The 18,818-nt window shown below is 40.6% G+C and overlaps 1 protein-coding gene across 3 annotated transcripts; it reads left to right on the plus strand.

Annotated features, from left to right (window-relative positions):
- Positions 1-677: 677 nt before the first annotated feature.
- Positions 678-16,051, plus strand: LOC103710705 (protein transport protein SEC16A homolog). Of its 3 annotated transcripts, XM_039115552.1 has the most exons (14): positions 678-843; positions 975-2,912; positions 3,060-3,383; positions 9,060-9,188; positions 9,276-9,398; positions 9,564-9,731; positions 10,387-10,512; positions 10,610-10,744; positions 13,677-13,804; positions 13,875-13,986; positions 14,072-14,383; positions 14,582-14,713; positions 14,808-15,109; positions 15,232-16,051. In XM_039115552.1, exons 2-14 carry the CDS (start codon positions 1,203-1,205, stop codon positions 15,752-15,754), a joined length of 4,224 nt encoding a protein of 1,407 aa, XP_038971480.1. In that variant the 5' UTR covers positions 678-843; positions 975-1,202; the 3' UTR covers positions 15,755-16,051. The 3 variants fall into 3 exon arrangements, with proteins under 3 accessions (XP_038971480.1, XP_008794795.2, XP_008794796.2); XM_008796573.3 differs by having other exon boundaries at positions 678-2,912; XM_008796574.4 differs by having other exon boundaries at positions 678-2,912; positions 14,594-14,713; positions 15,232-15,754.
- Positions 16,052-18,818: the final 2,767 nt, after the last annotated feature.

Raw genomic sequence — 18,818 nt, forward strand, 5'->3', positions numbered from 1 at the left:
TGCACGCCGCTGATATGGCCGTCCGACAGCGACTACCGAGCGCCGCGGCAAAGATAGGAGCGTGCCGGATTTGCCGTGGTCATAAGGTGCACGGCACGTCCGCCACGAGCCAACAGGCTTGCGCGGCGCGGAAGGCCCGTTGCGATGACTTGCCCCTACCACTGCAGCGAGGCATCCGCCCCCATGCCCACCCCGAAGGTTCTAAATTACTGAGGAGCATTGTAAACGGAGCCAGCCGGGACGTGCGTCCCGTTCAGACGAGTCGCGGGTTTTGTACCGGCCTCCGATTACATCTACTCTCCTACTCTAATACGAGCCATATAAAATTTTAATTAGTCCATCCAGCATTGAAGATTTTTGAATCTAGCAAATCTATTTCTTAATACATTTATGCTTGAGAATCAAATTTGATTTTTTCCAAGTAAATTGAGGTAGATTGGTGGGTATGGGATAAAAATCACGAGCAGCGATTTTTCATCTTCAAGGTTGGAGAGTTCAATATCACTGTCCATGAAATATTTAATTTTCTGATCAAACCCCCTCTTTACTCCTTTATTTCAGTTTTAGCACTAAGTCTATGCTCACATTTCCCATTCCATCTGTGGCGGTAAAGAAAGAGTAATAAAATATAAATAAATTAATATATAACCAAAATAGGAAAGAGCGAGCGAGAGAGAGAGAGAGAGAGAGAGGAAAAAAAAAAAGAAGGAAAACCCCGAGGTTACGATGGATGCTGAGATGTCGGCTGGTTCCAAAGCGAGGGTTTCGTCATCCCCTCTTCTCCCCTCCTTTCTCTGATCGATCAGCTCCTCCTCGGATCTTCAATTCCATCGTTTTTTTCTGGTAAGTACTTTATTTGTCGCTATCGAATCCTTTCCCAGTCGAATTTCCGCAAAATTTGCGTTTTTGCCCTGTCGGATTCGCCGGAATCGGAGGAAACCCTAGATCTCGTCAAAAAATCTTTAATTTTTCAGTCGGAGTTGGAGATCTGTTAGGGTTTTTGGCTGGATCTTGGTGGAATAGGGAAGGAGGTTCCTGGATTGGGCCGGTGTCAGCTAGATTCGGTAATCGCTGTGATCTCTCTTTAAGGGGTTTGGAAATGGGTAAATCAGTGGTTCGGTAAATTTTGGGGATTTCTTCAGTTCCGACCGTTGGGGAGAAGAGGAATTTTAGCTTAGGTGGTGGGTGTTTTTTGGGATCCGATGGCATCTCCTCCTCCGTTCCAGGCGGAGGACCAGACGGACGAGGATTTCTTCGACAAGCTCGCGGATGATGAGTTTACGATCGATGGATCTCAGTCCAGGGCTCCGGATATGGCGAAAGATTTGTCTAATCTCAGCCTAGGTGACGTTGGTACCTCGTTGGAGGATTCGGGAGAGGCTGGGCTTGCCTCCGAAGTGGAAGACCGGCAGGAAAACAGGACCTTGAAGTCTTCTTGGGCTGCCAAAAAGGACAGCTTGGATGCAGAAGGGAGCATGCTTTCTGATTCTTCTGATGATAAGGCAGTCCGATCGGACAGTTCTGCGGAGCCTGCTACTGAGATTGGTTCGCAAGGTTCATCGACGATGAAGAGTGGTGGATCAAAGGGGACCAGTGTGAAAGAGGTGCAGTGGAGCGCTTTCAGTGTCAGCTCGCAGCAATTTGACAATGGAGGGTTTGAACCCTATTCCAACTTCTTAACTGAGAACGCTGATGGGTCTGCTAATAAGCTGAAAGCTGATGCTGACCCGAATTCTAGTTTCATAAGAAACACGGATGAAAATCTAAATACATATGTTGGTTACTCTGAACAACAAGGCACCCAATTCTATAGCTCAGGTAACGAGCAGATGGCAGATGGAAATGATGCACAGTATTGGGAAAGCCTTTACCCAGGTTGGAAGTACGACCCAGGTACTGGGCAGTGGTATCAAGTGGATGGTTATGATACAGGCATCACTGGACAAATGGACAGCTATAATGCAGCGAGTGTAGCCCAAGAGAGCTTTGAAGAGAAAGCTGCTACTGTTGCTGATGGGCCTATTCTTGAGGGATCCAATGTTTCTTATCTGCAGCAAAGTGCTCAGTCAGTGTTGGAGACCATAGCAGAGGATAGTACATTGAGTAGTGTTTCTAACTGGAATCAAGTTTCTCAGGAGAGTACAGAATTCCCATCTAATATGGTGTTTGATCCTCAATACCCAGGATGGTATTATGACACAAACACTCAACAGTGGTATACCCTTGAGTCATATACTCAGACCACACAGATAGCATCTAGTACAGTTCAGGATGAGGTGACTCGAGTTGTGCATTCCTCAGCTGGTTTCTCAGAACAAAACCAAAGTTTATATGATGAAGTTGGCCAATCCGGCCAATACTCCGTTTGGAGCCAGGGCAGCCAAGATTTTGGAGGAGTTTGGAATTCTTCCACAAGTAACTACATGCAACAGAGTATGTGGCAGCCTGAAACAGTTTCTGATAATAAACACATTGGAGATTTCCCTGGAAATCAGCAGTTGAGGAGCTTTTACAGTTCAACAGGGCATGCAGGAAGTCAAACAGATCAACAAGCAGGTCTCAAGACCTTTGAGCCCTCTGTAGATCATAACTATGTCAGAAGTAATGGTGTGGCCAGGTCTCAGGGCTTTGTTCCTCACGAAAGCACATACCAGTTTAATCAGCCAAAGGGGGAGCAGGGCCTGCAGTCACATTTATCTAACAGTTATTATGGCAGTCAGAGCTCAATAGACTATTCTCAGCAACCATTTCAGGGTGCTAATGCGTCTTATTCTCAGTTCTCTTACACTCCTCATGAAGGGAGATCATCAGCTGGACGTCCTGCACATGCATTGGTTACCTTTGGATTTGGTGGGAAACTCATAATCATGAAAGATGCCAACTCTTTTGGCACAATTGATTATGGAAGCCAGGTGGGCTTCAAACATGTTTCACTTCAATCTAGCTAATAAGAATCATTATTAATTGTTTTAGAAACTTTCAGGTTTTGCTGTGATTTTGTAAGATCATTCAAGAGTAGCCTTTCTCCAACTAAACCTTGTTTATTTGTGCATTTTAAGGGCACTGCTGCTGGAGCAGTCTCAGTTCTAAACTTAGCAGAAGTTGTCATGGATAAAACTGATGCATTCAGCACCATTAGTGGTGGTGCCTTTGGTTACTTGCATTCTTTATGCCAACAATCCTTTCCTGGTCCGCTTGTTGGTGGGAATGCTGCAACAAAGGATATAAACAAATGGATCGATGAGAGGATTGCGAGTTGTGAATCTCCTGGCATGGTCTTCCAGAAAGGCGAACTTCTGAGATTACTTCTTTCATTACTGAAAATATCATGTCAACATTATGGAAAACTTCGATCTCCTTTTGGATCTGATCCTTCACTAGAGGTAGTCGTTCTCTTATCTTAATGCAATATTAAATTTTTAGTATATCTTATTGCAGTTAGATGATTTCGTCTTGAAATTATCTATGCATTTAGATCTTTATCCTTTCTTCCTGCTTGTGCAATTGTGTTTCACAGTTTACATATTTTCCTCTCAATCTTCTTCTTCATGTTAAAAAAAATGGTGATCTGTTGGATCATTTATGAACTTCTACAAAGTTTCCACACATTCCCTTTTTCATAAATTTTGTCTGGATCTACTTGAGCATCTTCATTATTTTGCTGGGAATACTCATTTTTCTTCTGCAAAACGTGCACCTCCTAATGCTTGTTGAGGTAAAAGAGAGCTCTGTGCCTGATTATATTCTTGTGTAATTCCTTTTTCAAACTAAAATACAAAGTTGTGCTGGAAAATAGCCAATTCAAAAGTATCATGTTTGCATAAGAGATATAGACTCGTTCTATTCTTTTCCTTATTTGTATGCTTCTAATAACAAAGTTACAATAACCCATGCCAATGTTAGAGGCCTTATGCCCAAACCACTTTGAGGCTTAAGCCTTTACCTTTGGAGGCTAAGATGTCTTGCTGCTGCCCTTAGTCTGTCAGAAACCACATGAATGCTACAGAGAATTGCTTTCTATACTCATAGTGCTTCTAGTCAAGGTTGAAATCTGACCTTTTACCTGTTAACTCCCATCCCAATTAAGAAGAGAGTAGAAAGGCATCAGCTGTGTACCTTCTTGGGTTGCAGTTGGACTGAATTAAGAACCTTTATTATACGGGAAAAAAATAAGGCAGCGACCAACTAGATAAAACTGTAGATATGATCTTTGGAACAGAAGAGCATGGTAAACTAGTCATAGAAATGTGATAAACCATGTTGGTGAATTAGTAGATAATTAACATAAAAAAGTAGAGTAATTAGTTTTTTTTTTTGTGTGTGAGACTGTATGTGTGCGTGACTGTGAAAGAAGGGTTGGAACAATTGTGTGTTCCTAAGTCGTTTGTGTTTAGGGCCGGAAGTGGGCCGGGCCGGGTCGGACCACACCCCTACCCAAGCCCGGCCCGAAATTATTTTCCGGGCTTCGGGCCGAGCCTAGGCCCGAACAGTTTTACAAAAACTCGGCCCGAGCCCAATTGGGCCAGCCCGATTGGACTAAAGTCCGCCAGGCCGATCACGAGCCCGGCCCGAGCCCATTTGGTTCCCATAATAGCTTCCAACATGCTGTCAACCCTCTATAATAGCTTGAAAAGAAAAGACAAGCTGCATGATGTTATCTAAAAGGAAAAAAAGAAAAAATAGCTTCAAATATGACATGTAGCTTCATCTATTTATCAGGCTCCAGAACCAAAATTCCAGGTAGAGAATCATGATAACTTCCAGGTAACGCAGCATGAATAAGAACCTTGGATCCAAGAGAGAGAGAGAGAGAGAGAGAGAGAGAGAGAGAGAGAGCACATATTTCCAAACCCAGTTTGAGCCCAAAGTAGAGATTGCACTAAATCTTTCTCTTTTCTTCCCGATTTTTCCACTAAAGATCGCCAACAAACCAATTTAAGTCATAATTCTTGCGTCCAGACAAAGAGATCAGAGAGAAACAAAATCCAAATTCTTCCGTGAAGATTCCCAAGTTCCCATTTGAAACCTAAAATTCGAGTGCAATCGAAGAACCTAAACATAAATTTCAAGATTTAAAAATGTTTCACACCTCTTCCAGGGATCGAAAGCCCTCAGATCGCGATGGGGGTGAGGAGGGGAAGATCATTCGTACCTCAAAACCTAGCTTCGCCGACAATAGGGTGGTCGGGGCTCCTCTTCACCACTTCGCCGAGCTTGGACGGTCGACGACGACTGGCGATCGGCGACGAGCCGACAAGGAGAAGCGGAAAAACCCTAGCTCCACGCCTCCACCGCTCGTCCGCTCTGCGCCTATGCAAATCCCAACCAAAAGGAAGAAGATCATTCGTACCTCAAAACCTAGCTTCGTCGACGATAGGGTGGTCGGGGCTCCTCTTCACCACTTTGCCGAGCTTGGACAGTCAACGACGACGACTGGCGACCGGCGACGAGCCGACAAGGAGAAGCGGAGAAACCCTAGCTCCACGCCTCCACCGCTCGTCCGCTCTGCACCTTTGCAAATCCCTCGGGCAACAACCAACTGGGTAGTCTGGGTTTAAGTTAAACCGCGATTTGGCAAACCCCTGTGATTCGGCAAACCGCGATTCGGGCTACTCGGGCTGGAAGTGGGCTCGGGCTGGGCCGGGCCGGGCCAATGAGATACCCGTGCCCGGCCCGAAATAGAAATGGGCTTAATTATTCAGCCCGAGCCCGGCCTGAAATGCATTGGGCCTAGCGCATAGCCCGGCCCGCGGGCGGCCCGACCCGATGGGCTTCGGGCCAGCCCGAGCCCACTTCCAGTCCTATTTGTGTTATATCTCTTGTGTTGCATTAATGCTTCATCAAATGATCAATAAATGGGTGAATGACCTCTAGCCCATCTAAAGAAGCATGAGAAACAGATTCTGTTTTTCTAGCTCTAGAAATGACCGTAAACATGAGAATGTGCAAGCACTCGAAACTATTCTAGAACACTTCATCCGTAATTCCTTTTAACCACTAATAAACACAAGGAGAACAAAAGTGTCAAATTACTGTATGAAACCAAGCTACTTTATCCACAAGATTTCGGGGCATCAATCTTTCTTGATACTGAATGTTCATATTTTCTGAGCCGCTAGTTCAGTCAAATTAATTTGAAGCATTTTAAAGTGCTTCATGTGGGTGTTTGCCACTCTGCTTCAATGTTTTATCCCCCCCCCCCCCTCCTCCTCCTCAAACAAAAACAAACAAACAAACAAAAAAAACGGACTCTTAAAATGCCTTGCAAGAAGCCCCTTTAACTAATTCTTTAACAGAAACAAATTCTTGATCAAGAACTTGTTCCCTAGGTGTCAAAATAACAAGTTGAAGCATGCTACTGATTGCATTGGGGGATCAAAAGGCGCTATGGTATATCAAAATAGATGATTTAAGTAGGAAGCAGTTGGTGCATGGGAATGGAAATGGAGATTGGTTTGGTTAATCATGATAGGAAAGTCAGAAGTTCTGCTGAAGGCATGTTAAAGGAGATTATTTGAAAATGATGGAATATAGCTGTAAATTATAATTATTTGCATTAACAATCTTGAGGTCTTTGCTAGCTTGACTTGCTCGGAGTTTAGGGAAGCAGGATTTTATTTTTGAAAGCTAGAAAATGTTTAGATCTGTTAAATTTGAATATAAGCAACATTGTAGGATTGATGTTGGACAAAAATAAGGTGATTGTTAGCAGAACTATGTAGAATTTAGAGCAAAAACAGCCTTTTCAAAATGCATTAAACATTTAGAAGATCAGTTTTGGAGGTTTAAGACTGATAACTATAGATGAAAAAGGAAATTTGATTTAATAAAATGCCCATATAAGGGAATAAAGGCAAGCTTGTGTGCTTATAGATATTATATCATGGAACATCGGCATCTTGGGTTGGAGGGAAACAAAAAACAGAACCTCTTTGTGCATGCTAATAGCGTGTTTTTTTAGAAGACTGCCATTATAGGTTCAAGTTAGAAGCATTGTTGAAAAGAAAAGATATTCTTTTTATCCAGCGGAGTGCCAGTGGTATGGGTGAGTGCCACCCTTTGATTCGAGACATCCGGGCCATGATCTGTGGCGAGGTGGCATTCCAGGCTAAGCATGTTTATAGAGAGGCCAACTAGGCTGCAGACTAGGTGGCTTTATAAGTGGCCAACCACTCCGGAGATACCCTTTATCGGAAAGAGGGAGTTGCCCAGTGCGCTCTATGATAAGTTGTCTTTTGACTTTTTTGAATGTATCTGTGTTAGAATTGTATGAATCATCTATTTCAACCAAAAAAAAAAGAATATCTCTTTTTCATTTAAACAAGGTTTATGCTATCTGGAATACTTTATTGTTGGCAGGCCACCATGTTTGGATAATAACTGCAATAAATGATTTTGATGACTGGGCTTGGAGAGTGAATGAGGATTTGAGCATTATATATGAGTTCTTTTGGGAAAAAAATTGAGGAGTGCTGAAAACATGAAAAGAGTAAAAGACTTCATCAAAGGATTGAATATTTGCCTTAAGGAAACTAACAGAAATTCATGCAATAAAAGAAATGAGAGAGATTTGCAAACTTGTATAAGGGCAAAAGGAAAAGAAGAGAAAACAAAATTTTGATAATAATGAAGGCACACACAATCAAAATACAATTCAGGTGGAAGATCTTCTATTAAGGGAAGCTAATGCTTTATATCAAAAATAAAGAACAAGTTTTTGATAGGGGTGTTGTTGGGGCATAAAGCAAAGTATTTTGAACAATTTCTGTAAAATCAAGCCCAGTGTGTTGAGGTCGAGAAGAGATAAGAGATACTGAGCTGTTGAACTTCAATAATGTGAAAATAACACCCATTATAGATGGTTGCAAATGAAAGGAGAAGAATTATTAGTTGTTATGTGTGGTTTTGAGCAATCAGAATCTTGAGGATGTGTTCTAATCGAGGAGTGGGAATGAGTTTTTAACATATCTTTTTTTAAGCTGCAGAGGATAACTTGTTAGAGTTTATTGACTTGTTGGGCAGGTGTCAGAGTGTAGACTCTTGCAAGTTGCTTATAGGATATATATATATATATATATATATATATATATATATACATATATATATATGTGGGGATCAAGTGGACCATAGATGCAAGGCACAATTGCAGGATCTATTTTTAGATATGATACAGATTTACGATACTAAAACATGCAGCAAATTCGATGATTGTTCCAAATTACCGCAAACCGATGTCACATTTATATGATCAGCTTAGAAAGGAGAGGTGGAATTGCATCAAACAAACTAATAATTTGCTTAACCTTTATATTATTCTGTAATAACTCTCAAGGAACCAATTGCGCAATGAAAATTGGCAGGCTTACTCGGAAGTGCCTCTAATCCATGATTGTCATGACATATTTATGCTCAATTTAAATGTGAAAAATGAGATCTAGGGATAATTTTTGGAGCTGATGTTCAAATTTGATTTTGTGAACTTCTTTACCTAGTGTTTACATCTCTTTTGGAGCAAATTTGGTTTCTTGAGGAGTTAAGAGGAAATGGATTATGATCTTCATGTTCTACCCTGAAACTACATGCTCTTACAACAGGGGAGTCAGTGGCGTAAATCTACACCCGGGGAAAGGAAATGCCCCATCCAACCGTTGCCCAGGTTTCACCATGACTTGGTAGAACTGTGGAACATTGCTCTTAATTCATGGCCAAAGACACAAACATGTGGAAATAAAACTGTGTGGATGCTTAGCATGTGTAGGCTAGGTGATGAAATCTGGTTATGAGCATGAACATTGTGAAGTAAAATAATAAGATATGGTATTTGATGGGGAACAGGTTGAATCATTGGTGGAAATCCAATAGCTTGTTGTTGGCCAGTTGTTTCTATGCAATATGATCTGTGCCTGTTATAGACAAAGATATATATCAAATGAGAAACTTTTACTTTGTAAAAATGTGCTTATGGTCATTTGAGAATTGCCAAGTTATATCATCATGTTTGTACCTCTTGAGTTTTTAACAGTTTATTATTTCTGTCATTTTATTTTCCCTGTTGACAGGAAACTGATGGTCCAGAAATGGCAGTCACTAAGCTTTTCGCATCTGCTAAAAAGAATAGTGTTCAGTCAAGGGAGTATGGGTCCTTCATACATTGTATGCGAAATCTTCCTTCTGAGGGACAGATCCGGGTATTCTTAAACTTCAAATCTGTGTTGTCTGAAATGTTCTTATAAATGCTCTTTCAGATTTTTATTGGCATTTGCCACCTGTTCTAGGCAACTGCCGTTGAAGTACAAAACCTTCTTGTTTCTGGTAGAAGGAAAGAGGCCCTCCAATGTGCACAAGAAGGTCAGTTGTGGGGCCCTGCACTTGTTCTTGCAGCACAGCTTGGTGAGAAGGTTTGTCACTTTCTCAACATTTTATGCTATTTTGCTTCCATTTTATGATGGTTTTGCTGTTTATTATTATCCAATTTCTTGCCCTATGCATTTGCACTGAAATAAAATTATTGTTTTTTTTTCTTTAAAATCCTTATATCTCATTTGTGTTTGATTGAGCTGCAGTTTTATGTTGATACTGTGAAGAAAATGGCACATCAACAGTTTGTATCTGGATCACCTTTACGTACATTATGCCTACTTATTGCTGGACAACCTGCAGATGTTTTTTCTGGGGGAAGCTCCTCCAGTAGTTTGTCTGGTGCTGCAAATATATATCAACAACCTGCTGAGGTGATTTATCTTCTAAAACAGTCAGTTGCTGATTTTGCTTGTAACATAATTGTTTCTGCTACTCCTTAATTCATGCTTTTGGAATTATGTGGATATTTTGTTCTACAGAATCTTCAGCATGGTTACTTTTTGGGCAATAGCTGCTTAATTGTGTGAATCAGGGTCTGACGAACCGGCCGGTTCGGACCGGTCTGGCTTGTAACCGGTACGCCGGAGCAGTGGAAACCGGTACGGGCCAGTTCTGTGCCGGAGACGAAGAGAAGGAGAGAGAGCGTGGGGAGGAGAGGGAGGGAGGAGACCTGTGGCCGCCATCGGAGAGCCGCAGAGGGGCGGTGGAGGCCCGGGGGGGGGGGGGGAGGGGGGGTGCGGGGCGGCGGAGCCCGTGGGGGAGCGGTGGAACCTGCGGCTTTTTAATTTGAGGATTTTAAGTGAATAGTGTGATTTTTTGATACTTTTAGTGGGGAACATATGGTATAAAATATTGTCATGGGTAACCCTTTGTTCAAGCCTGCTTTAAAGATTCAATCTGAAGATATTGATATCTTGGAGCTTGATGTTAACTTGATCTGAGATCAATCTGGCATCTCAGTTTTTGAATTTCTTTGTGATTGCTTGGCACTTTTGAGCTCATTTTGTGTTTTCTAATGAGATACAGACTCAGGCCTCTGGCATGTTGGATGACTGGGAAGAGAATTTGGCCATAATAACTGCAAATAGGACAAAGGATGATGAACTAGTAATAATTCATCTTGGTGATTGCTTGTGGAAGGAGAGAGGAGAGGTTTGTGTTTCATCCTTTTCTTTACTAATTTTTTTTCAAAACATTATATCTTCAAATGTGCTTAATATAATATAATTTACATAAATCTTTGGAATAGGTAACTGCTGCACATACCTGCTATCTGGTTGCGGAGGCAAACTTTGAGTCATATTCTGACAGTGCAAGACTCTGTCTTATTGGTGCTGACCACTGGAAATGTCCTCGAACTTATGCCTGTCCGGAAGCCATTCAGGTCCTGTTCAGTAGGATTTCAGTTTATTTAGTTCTATCTATACTTATTTTTTTGTTAGGTTTAATGGCTTCTAAGATCTATATTTAGTTGGTCTCAGTTAAATCTAGCTTGCTTCTTTTTTCTTGCTTTGGTGATTTCGACTTTTTTTTTTGTGTGTGTGTATGTGTGCATGTCTTCTTGCTGTTTCTTGCCATGCTTACTTCCAACAAGCTTGCTAAAGTATTGCCATGGGATGAAGATCTGCTAAATTCTTCCATTCTGTTTAGTGATTGTGGCTATAATGTTACTTATTTTGGAGGTTTATGTGAATGAATATGTTGCACAGCGAAATCAAGAATTTTGCTCCCTCTCCCTTCACCATGGTTGTTCCCTCTGTGAGATGACAGAGTCTGCCCATAAGAGTAAATCACTTATGATCAGTTTTGGTCCTTTATGTACTAAAATACCCTAACTTCTTATTTACCCTATAGCAAATCTTCACCCGCCCTCTCTCTCTCTTGTTTCTTTCCTCCCATTTTTTCCTTCAACTGCCCATATTCCATTCATTCACCCACTATCACAAAAGTTCTTTCTTCATCATAATCCCTTCCGTGCTACCACCAGTCCCTCTTCCCGCCTCCCATCTCCTAGAGCATGACCCCCATTTCTTTCCTGCCATCTACAAGCTTCTGTTCTCCTCAAACTGCTTAATTCAGCATTCTTGCAAGCATCAGCAATTGCCAGTGTCCTGGATGACATCTTCTCAATGTTGGCTGGTTGGTGCCATGATACCATTGCTATCCAGTGTCCTTTACTCGTGAAGTAAGGAGTCCAGATCTCCTACTTGGTTAGCAACGGTAGCCCTAGTCACGCTACCCCGGCTAGTGCTATCCGCCAAATCACCAACATTGGCATGACTCCCTTGGTCGGAGCTTCCCATCTTCATTCCACTAGTCTTATACACTTGATACATTGCATGGTTTCTCGGCCATGGCAGGCCTTAAGAGTAATAGTTGGAGTTTTTTTTTGTGGACTCTACAACAGAAACCGAAAGTTTTTAGTTTCAGTGTGGACTGGTGAAATTGGATTTGGTTCTAGAGTAGCCAACTTTAATGTATATATAGGTTTCTTAATCTGGTTATTTTCTCTTTTTCTAATTTCTTTAAATGTTAGGGGGCATTTTCTCTGGTCTAATTCTATGTTTTGTGAACATTTTGAAGCATTTGACGCTAGACTCAAAGGTGATTTGGACAGCAAGTAAATTTTTCAATGTGGGTTTGGTTATTTGATATCTTGAATTGTAGACATTTCTAATATCATATGTTCGTTTACAAATGGTATGGTGTATACAAATGACTTTTTGAATATTTTTTTAAAGTAATTTTTGATTGCTTCATTGTGAAACTGCTAAAATAATACCGATGGCCAGCACCGCCCTCCCCCACCCCTACCCCTTTCTTTCTTCTCTCCACTACTAATTCTGAGCTGGCCACCAATAGGGGTCTTTGGACATATTGTTGTTTTCACTTGTTACTTTATGATGAATTCCAAAGGCATGGAACAAGATAATCTCTATTTTGTCGAGCTTCTCTGCTCAACTTCTCTCTCCCCTTTCCATCTTGGTCTCTCTATGTTACCTTCTTCTTCCTATCACCCTGCTCATCTTTCTTTTTTTATTATTTAGGATAGCATTTGCTGCAGTTTTCCCTTAGATGAATTGTAATTCAAATATGAAACTATATCAACCCTAAAAGGTTGCTTAACACATCCCTAGTTTCACTTGGCTGTGTTAACTGCCCCTGCAGTCACTGAACTTGAGTCACCATGGGCAGTCGTGTCCTTCAGGTAAGGGGACCATTTATATGTTTTACACGTGGAATCTACATCTTTAAACAGCAGTTTCCTGAAATGGATTCACAATATCGAGCAATTTAATGTGAGACAGATCGCTGTGCCAGTGCAAAGTGTTGATTTGAAGCCTGTAAATGGTTGTAGGCTTGTAGCCTTTTGAAGGTATTTCCCAATCTCAGCTCTACTTGTGTATAAACTTCATGCCTCTATCCAGTCCTTGTCCTCCCATGGAAAACTCAAGCTGCACTCAGATATTTTGAGTCTAAGACATGCACAAGACATACCTAATACCTTATATGAGTGTGTATGAGCAGAATTATCCCTGATTATTGCATGTAAAATACCCGAAATAAACAAATGGATTATGGGGTTCAGTAAAGAGTGTGTGGAAAATGATGATCCCTATTATGCAAGGTGGGAGGAACAACCCAAGCAAGCTATGCCTTTTGTCTAGGATGAACCCCTTGTGCATGCACAGGAATGTGCTTGTGATGAGTATATATGCAATTAGCCTTTTATAACTTGTGTTCTTATTTGTTTTGGCTAATGATTCATGCCCCAAAGATGACACAATTCCCCTTATCAAACCTTTCCCACTTCTATATTCTTCAAGTCCATTTGAATTCGGTGGGGTGTTTTTCCTAGTTGCATTAGCTTAGATAACTGGTAAAGTAGGTCTTTACCTAGACTTGGTCTTCTATGTTTCATGATAGGCATACCTTTTGTGCAAAGTTTCTTTGGCTAGGAATATAATATTAGTTCTAAATGGTTGACATCACATGAGGGCCACTTGTAAATTGTTCTCAAACTCTAGTGGGCCATTCCAAAGCCAAGATGTCAACTCCATACAGATGGGATAAGGCTGAACATTTTATTATATATGCCAGACAATGCCAATGCAACCAACAGAACCAGAAATTCTTTTCCATCAGTTCTTCCTAGCTTGTTTCCTTTCAATTGCTGCCTGATTCTTCCCTGTTAATTTGCAGCAGCAACATTGCTGTTTCAATGTTTGCTCGGATTTCTCATCATTTTCTGGATTTCTAAATATATGCTGTGTGTTGGTTTATAAACTGATTCAGTATGTAAAATATCTCTACAGAGGACAGAGTTATATGAATATTCAAAGGTGCTTGGAAACTCACAGTTTATCCTGCTACCTTTTCAACCATACAAATTAATCTATGCCTACATGCTGGCTGACATGGGGAAGGTTCCCGAGTCATTGAGGTGGGTAGTAGTTTTTGTTCCCATTTCATTATTACTTATGCTTTAGCTTATATTAGCATGGTTAATTTAGGTACTGTCAAGCATCTTTAAAGTTGCTGAAAAATTCTGGTCGTACTCCTGAAGTTGAAATGTGGAAATCATTGTTATCATCCCTGGAGGAGCGGTTGAAAACCCACCAGCAGGTAGCTTGAGCAGAAAATTGTTGTCTGTAAGCATCTACAGTTGCACCATTTTCTTTCTGATGCCTCTCTCCTGTTACTTCTGCAGAGTGGATACAGCACAAACTTGGCCCCAGCAAAACTCGTAGGTAAATTGATTACCTCCCTTGATAGATCTCTTCACCGCATGATGGGTGCACCACCACCACCTCTGCCACCAATGTCACAAAGCAGTGTAAATGATAAAGAAATCTTCTCTGGGGTCCCAAAAGTAGCAAATAGTCAATCAACAATGGCAATGTCATCATTAATTCCATCAGCTTCAGTGGAGGCCATGAGTGAGTGGACAAGTGATAGTGGTAGGAAGAGTATGCACAACAGAAGTATTTCAGAGCCAAATTTTGGTAGAAGCCCTAAACAGGTGGTTCCCTCTGCTCAATTGGAGAAAAATTGTTTTTTCTTTCTCCCCAAATTCACTTCTTGCAGTAATGTTGGACTTTCACTGTCTAGGACTGTTTCTCTCTGAAATTGTTGTTTTATTTCTTTCCTAATCATGTTCAGCAATATCACAATAGATTCTTGAAAAAATATTTCAATGCTCTTTGCTGACTTCATACAGAACTCATCAAAGGATGCAGGCTCAGATAGTCCTCAAAGCAAAGCGTCAGAATCAGGGGGATCTCGCTTTGGGCGTATTGGCTCAAATCTTCTCCAGAAAACTATGGGTTGGGTCTCAAGAACCCACCGCCAGGTACTTCTTTTGATATAATCCAGTTGTAATTCTCCCAGCTTCTTACACAACTTGAGCTTATACATGTCATGCGTCTGCTAAATCATGACTGAAGGCAAAACTGGGTGAACGAAACAAGTTCTATTATGATGAGAAACTTAAGAGATGGGTCGAGGAAGGTGTTGAGCCTCCAGCTGTGGAAGCTGCCCTACCACCACCTCCAACAGTGGCATCATTCCAGAATGGTTTGCCAGATTACAACATAAACAATGCCTTCAAAGGTAGCGAAAGTCCTGCTGCTAATGGTTGGCCAGAGGTGAAATCCTCAATCCCCACAGAACATAGTTCCGGAATCCCACCCATTCCACCCAGCCAGAACCAGTTCTCAGCTCGTGGTAGAATGGGGCTTCGATCGAGGTAGATAACTGCTCTCTCTCTCTGTCTCTGTCTGTCTCTCTATCTGTGGCTCCAAGAGTATATATATTTGGTGCAGAAGTGATGGGACGAGAACATATGAACTGTTTCTTTTTTTTTTCCAGATATGTTGATACGTTCAATAAGGGTGGTGGAACTTTGACAAACTCATTCCAGTCACCTTCAGCTCCATCTCTGAAGCCGGCAGCTGGTGCCAAATTTTTCATCCCTACCGCACCTGCAACATCTGATGAGCCAAAAACTGAAACAATAGCAGAAAGCAGCCAAGAAGCCGCCCTTCATGAAGAACCATCTACATCAGTTCTAAAAGAAGCATCATTTTCTTCGCCATCAACCATGCAGCGGTTTCCAAGCATGGACCATATTACTCCTGGAAACAAGGGTTCCGAGGCAGCATTCCGAGGTGGCAATGGCCCCTTATCACGGACGCGTGCAGCATCATGGAGCGGAACTTTTACAAACGCATCCAATTCTAACATGGCTGAAATAAAGCCGATAGATGGTGGACAGAGTGTGCCATCAATACTCACGCCCAGCAACGCTTCGCATTCCCGTTCGGGCAGCAGCTCATCTGTACGGCATAATGGTGTTTCTCTGGGCGATGACCTTCATGAGGTGGAACTCTGATGCGTGATATTTTATGCCATGTTTGCAGTGGTCAAAACGCTACTACCCTCCCAAAAAACAGTGGGTAGGGTTCTACGGAATTATCTTGAGAATTATACTGCTTGATGAAATGCTCCACCCAAAATGTTTCTGTACTACAGTCCAGATTTTGGATACCTGGCATATGTATTCCTAATGTGAAACTGGTGTCCTTTTACATGAAAACATGTGGATGCCGTTGTACAGATAATTTGTTGATTTATTGAAGATAGAAATCCCATATTGTTCTTAAGAAGGGGCATACAAAAAGAAATCTTAAGAGCAAACTCTTGAGAAGGATACTTCCAATTCCATATTCTTGAAGGAAAGCAGCACAGTACGTAGCCACATACCATTATGATTTTTGTTTTGTGTTTTCAGGATCCATGGTTATACGGTAGTGCAGCCATAAAGGCAAAAAGTAGTGAGGCATTTTAAATTATTAGGATGCTGGATGATAGCCATGAGAGTATAACTTTTTGGTGGTTGAGAATTTTTTCTTGTGAAGTAAATTACTATTTACTGAGTACTCATTTGGTTTGTGACAATAATTTTCTCTAAAATAGTTTATATTTGGTTAATATTTATTGTTTATAAAAAAAATTGTGTAAAATATTTATTATATTTTTAATAAAAATATATTTTTGTTCACAAATTTTGATGGTTCGGGGGCAGTTTTGAAAAAAAAAAGTATCAATTTTTAATTGGTAAGAAAGTAGCTTTTCATCTTTCTCATAGTTTTTTTTTTTATGAAACATGAAAATTTTATTTTTATGGAAATACTATTTTTTTATCTCTTGTATGAAACTCCAAACTAGAGACTTTCTTCATTTTTTTTGTTGACCATACTTTCTTTCCTCCGTTTCGTACGATTCAAACAAACCAAACGAGCCCTAAGTTTTCTTTGTCGGTTTCAAGGGGCTGATTTTCTTGCCCTATTTTGTGATAGAGCCTGTTGATTTGGTATTGCTTTTATTTTTGTTTCCTCCAATTTGTTCCAATTGCATGGACTTGATGCTAATTAACCAACGATTCTGACCCTACTTGATGGGGGAGTTGGCATATAATAGCAAACAATGAATTGGAGGGAATGCATTTCGAACCTTTCACCTAGTAAATAGTAGCCATACTGATCTAGCCAATTAAGGAGGTGGGAGATCCTGAAAGAGGGGAATGTAGAGAGGGGGTGTTGGGAGATGCACGGGGAATGGGGAAAAGGGTAGGAGAGTTGGCATTCCATACTAGACTGGATATGATTTGAGAGCACTTTGAGAAACGGCGGTCTTCCAAGAAGGACGAGCCTGTTTCATGGAAATCTACTCTGCTTTTATTGTTGATGTACTAATAACAGATGATGCTAATGCAGTTTGTGAAAATTATTACTTGATAAGACATGGCAATTTTTGGGTTCATTGAATTTATGATTATTTTTAGGCTTTCACGGCCATCCATATGAGGACCCATATGGACGTGTATTTAGTTCCACATTGATTAGTCGCCGAAAAAAATTTAGATACTTATATAGGATTAAAAATCCAAAAAATATCTTATGGCTAGTCTTTTTGAATAAGGTTCTAGATTGTGACAAATAGTATGGGAGCGGATCCAGCTCATGATCCATGTAGATTAGGAGACATTGCAGCATGAGCTCATTAAAGCTAACTACGAGCCGATCATGATGCTTGTGATTAGATTTGAATAGATTTAGATCCTTAGTCTGACGAAAATACCATGGTTTAAATGGAAAAAAAGTATATGAGGATCGGTACGGGTGTGCATTTAGTCTCATATCAATTATTCACCGGAAAAATTTTAGATACTTATACAGGACTAAAGAACTCAAAAAATACCTTTTTGACAAATTTTTTTGAATAAGGCCCTCGGTTGTGACAATCGACCTCGATTTAATTATTGCATTTGTGCCAGAATTGTGGGCTGATGATCTAACTGGTAATCATCTATTGGCAGAAGCGTGTTTGCTTGTTTGCTGCACCTTCAGTCCAGTCCTGTCCTGTGTTTGCAGAAGCTGGTGACAGATAATAGGATAAATGAAGACACAAATCCAGCACAAAATCGAGTCATTTGGTAGTGTGATTCAGTGCGACAGGCTCTGAAATTTCGACAAAGCACCATAACATTATAAATTTAAGATAAGGCCATGGTGATTATGAAGTTAGGAGGACCTTTTTTTTAATATTTTTGAGGTAGCAGGAGCATAAGAATTTATTTATAAAGTATATACCTGCTTAGTTTAACGTTCCATTTAGTGTGGTCATCTTTTTGCCTACAGATGGAAGCACTACGTGGTTTTCATCATCAGGCAAGGGATCTGCTGGCTCTCACTCCATGTACATGAAATCCTGAGCATCATCTTGATCTCTCCTTATGGACAGCCAAGGCTTCGTGTGGCTATGGGGCACCTATGTTACACTGGCATCCAAAATGGCATCTTCTTTGAGCCCATAGGCTAGCACGGCACATTGAGCCAGGTACAAACTAAGCAACAAGTGCACCTTATGCACTTCTATAATGTTCAAATCTCTCCATGCCTCACGCATTTGAAAAAAAGATTAAACTTTAATGGAATACCTAATTCTCTCAACAAGGAATTGGAATCTCAAATAAAAAGAATTTATATTTAGATTTTTTGGAAATATTTTAGACTAGCTCTTAGCTCATATGAATAAGTTCAAAAATAATGGCTAAATCTTAGTTAAGATAATTTGGAGAGAGAGGAGAAATGTCACCTATCTCAGAGCAAATTTTGGGCATGACCGGCCACCGTTCAACCATCTCTTATGGAGTCGAAGCACACAAAAAGAAAATATGTGAGAAAGCATGTGGGTTGGAAGGAAAATATACTTAGTTGACCGGAATATTCCTAGGAGCAGGATTCTCAATTAATCCATTCTAATTTTTTTTAAATTCTTAAAATTGATAAAAGATTAAACATTTTGCTTTCATATTTATGCCGAGTAAATCTATGTGTAATTCGTATTTAAATGGTACTCAAATTTGTGATCATATGAGTAAGATATAAAGTTGG

This window comes from Phoenix dactylifera, chromosome 18 (assembly GCF_009389715.1).
Source record: "Phoenix dactylifera cultivar Barhee BC4 chromosome 18, palm_55x_up_171113_PBpolish2nd_filt_p, whole genome shotgun sequence".
NCBI classification, from domain to species: domain Eukaryota; kingdom Viridiplantae; phylum Streptophyta; class Magnoliopsida; order Arecales; family Arecaceae; genus Phoenix; species Phoenix dactylifera.

Excerpts from the sequence above, each read along its gene's own strand:
- LOC103710705 (XM_008796573.3), top strand. The coding sequence starts at position 1,203 with ATGGCATCTCCTCCTCCGTTCCAGGCGGAGGACCAGACGGACGAGGAT. Across the intron at positions 10,745-13,676 it reads CCTGTCCGGAAGCCATTCAG|AGGACAGAGTTATATGAATA; the intron begins GTCCTGTTCAGT and ends ATATCTCTACAG. Across the intron at positions 13,805-13,874 it reads AAGGTTCCCGAGTCATTGAG|GTACTGTCAAGCATCTTTAA; the intron begins GTGGGTAGTAGT and ends TGGTTAATTTAG.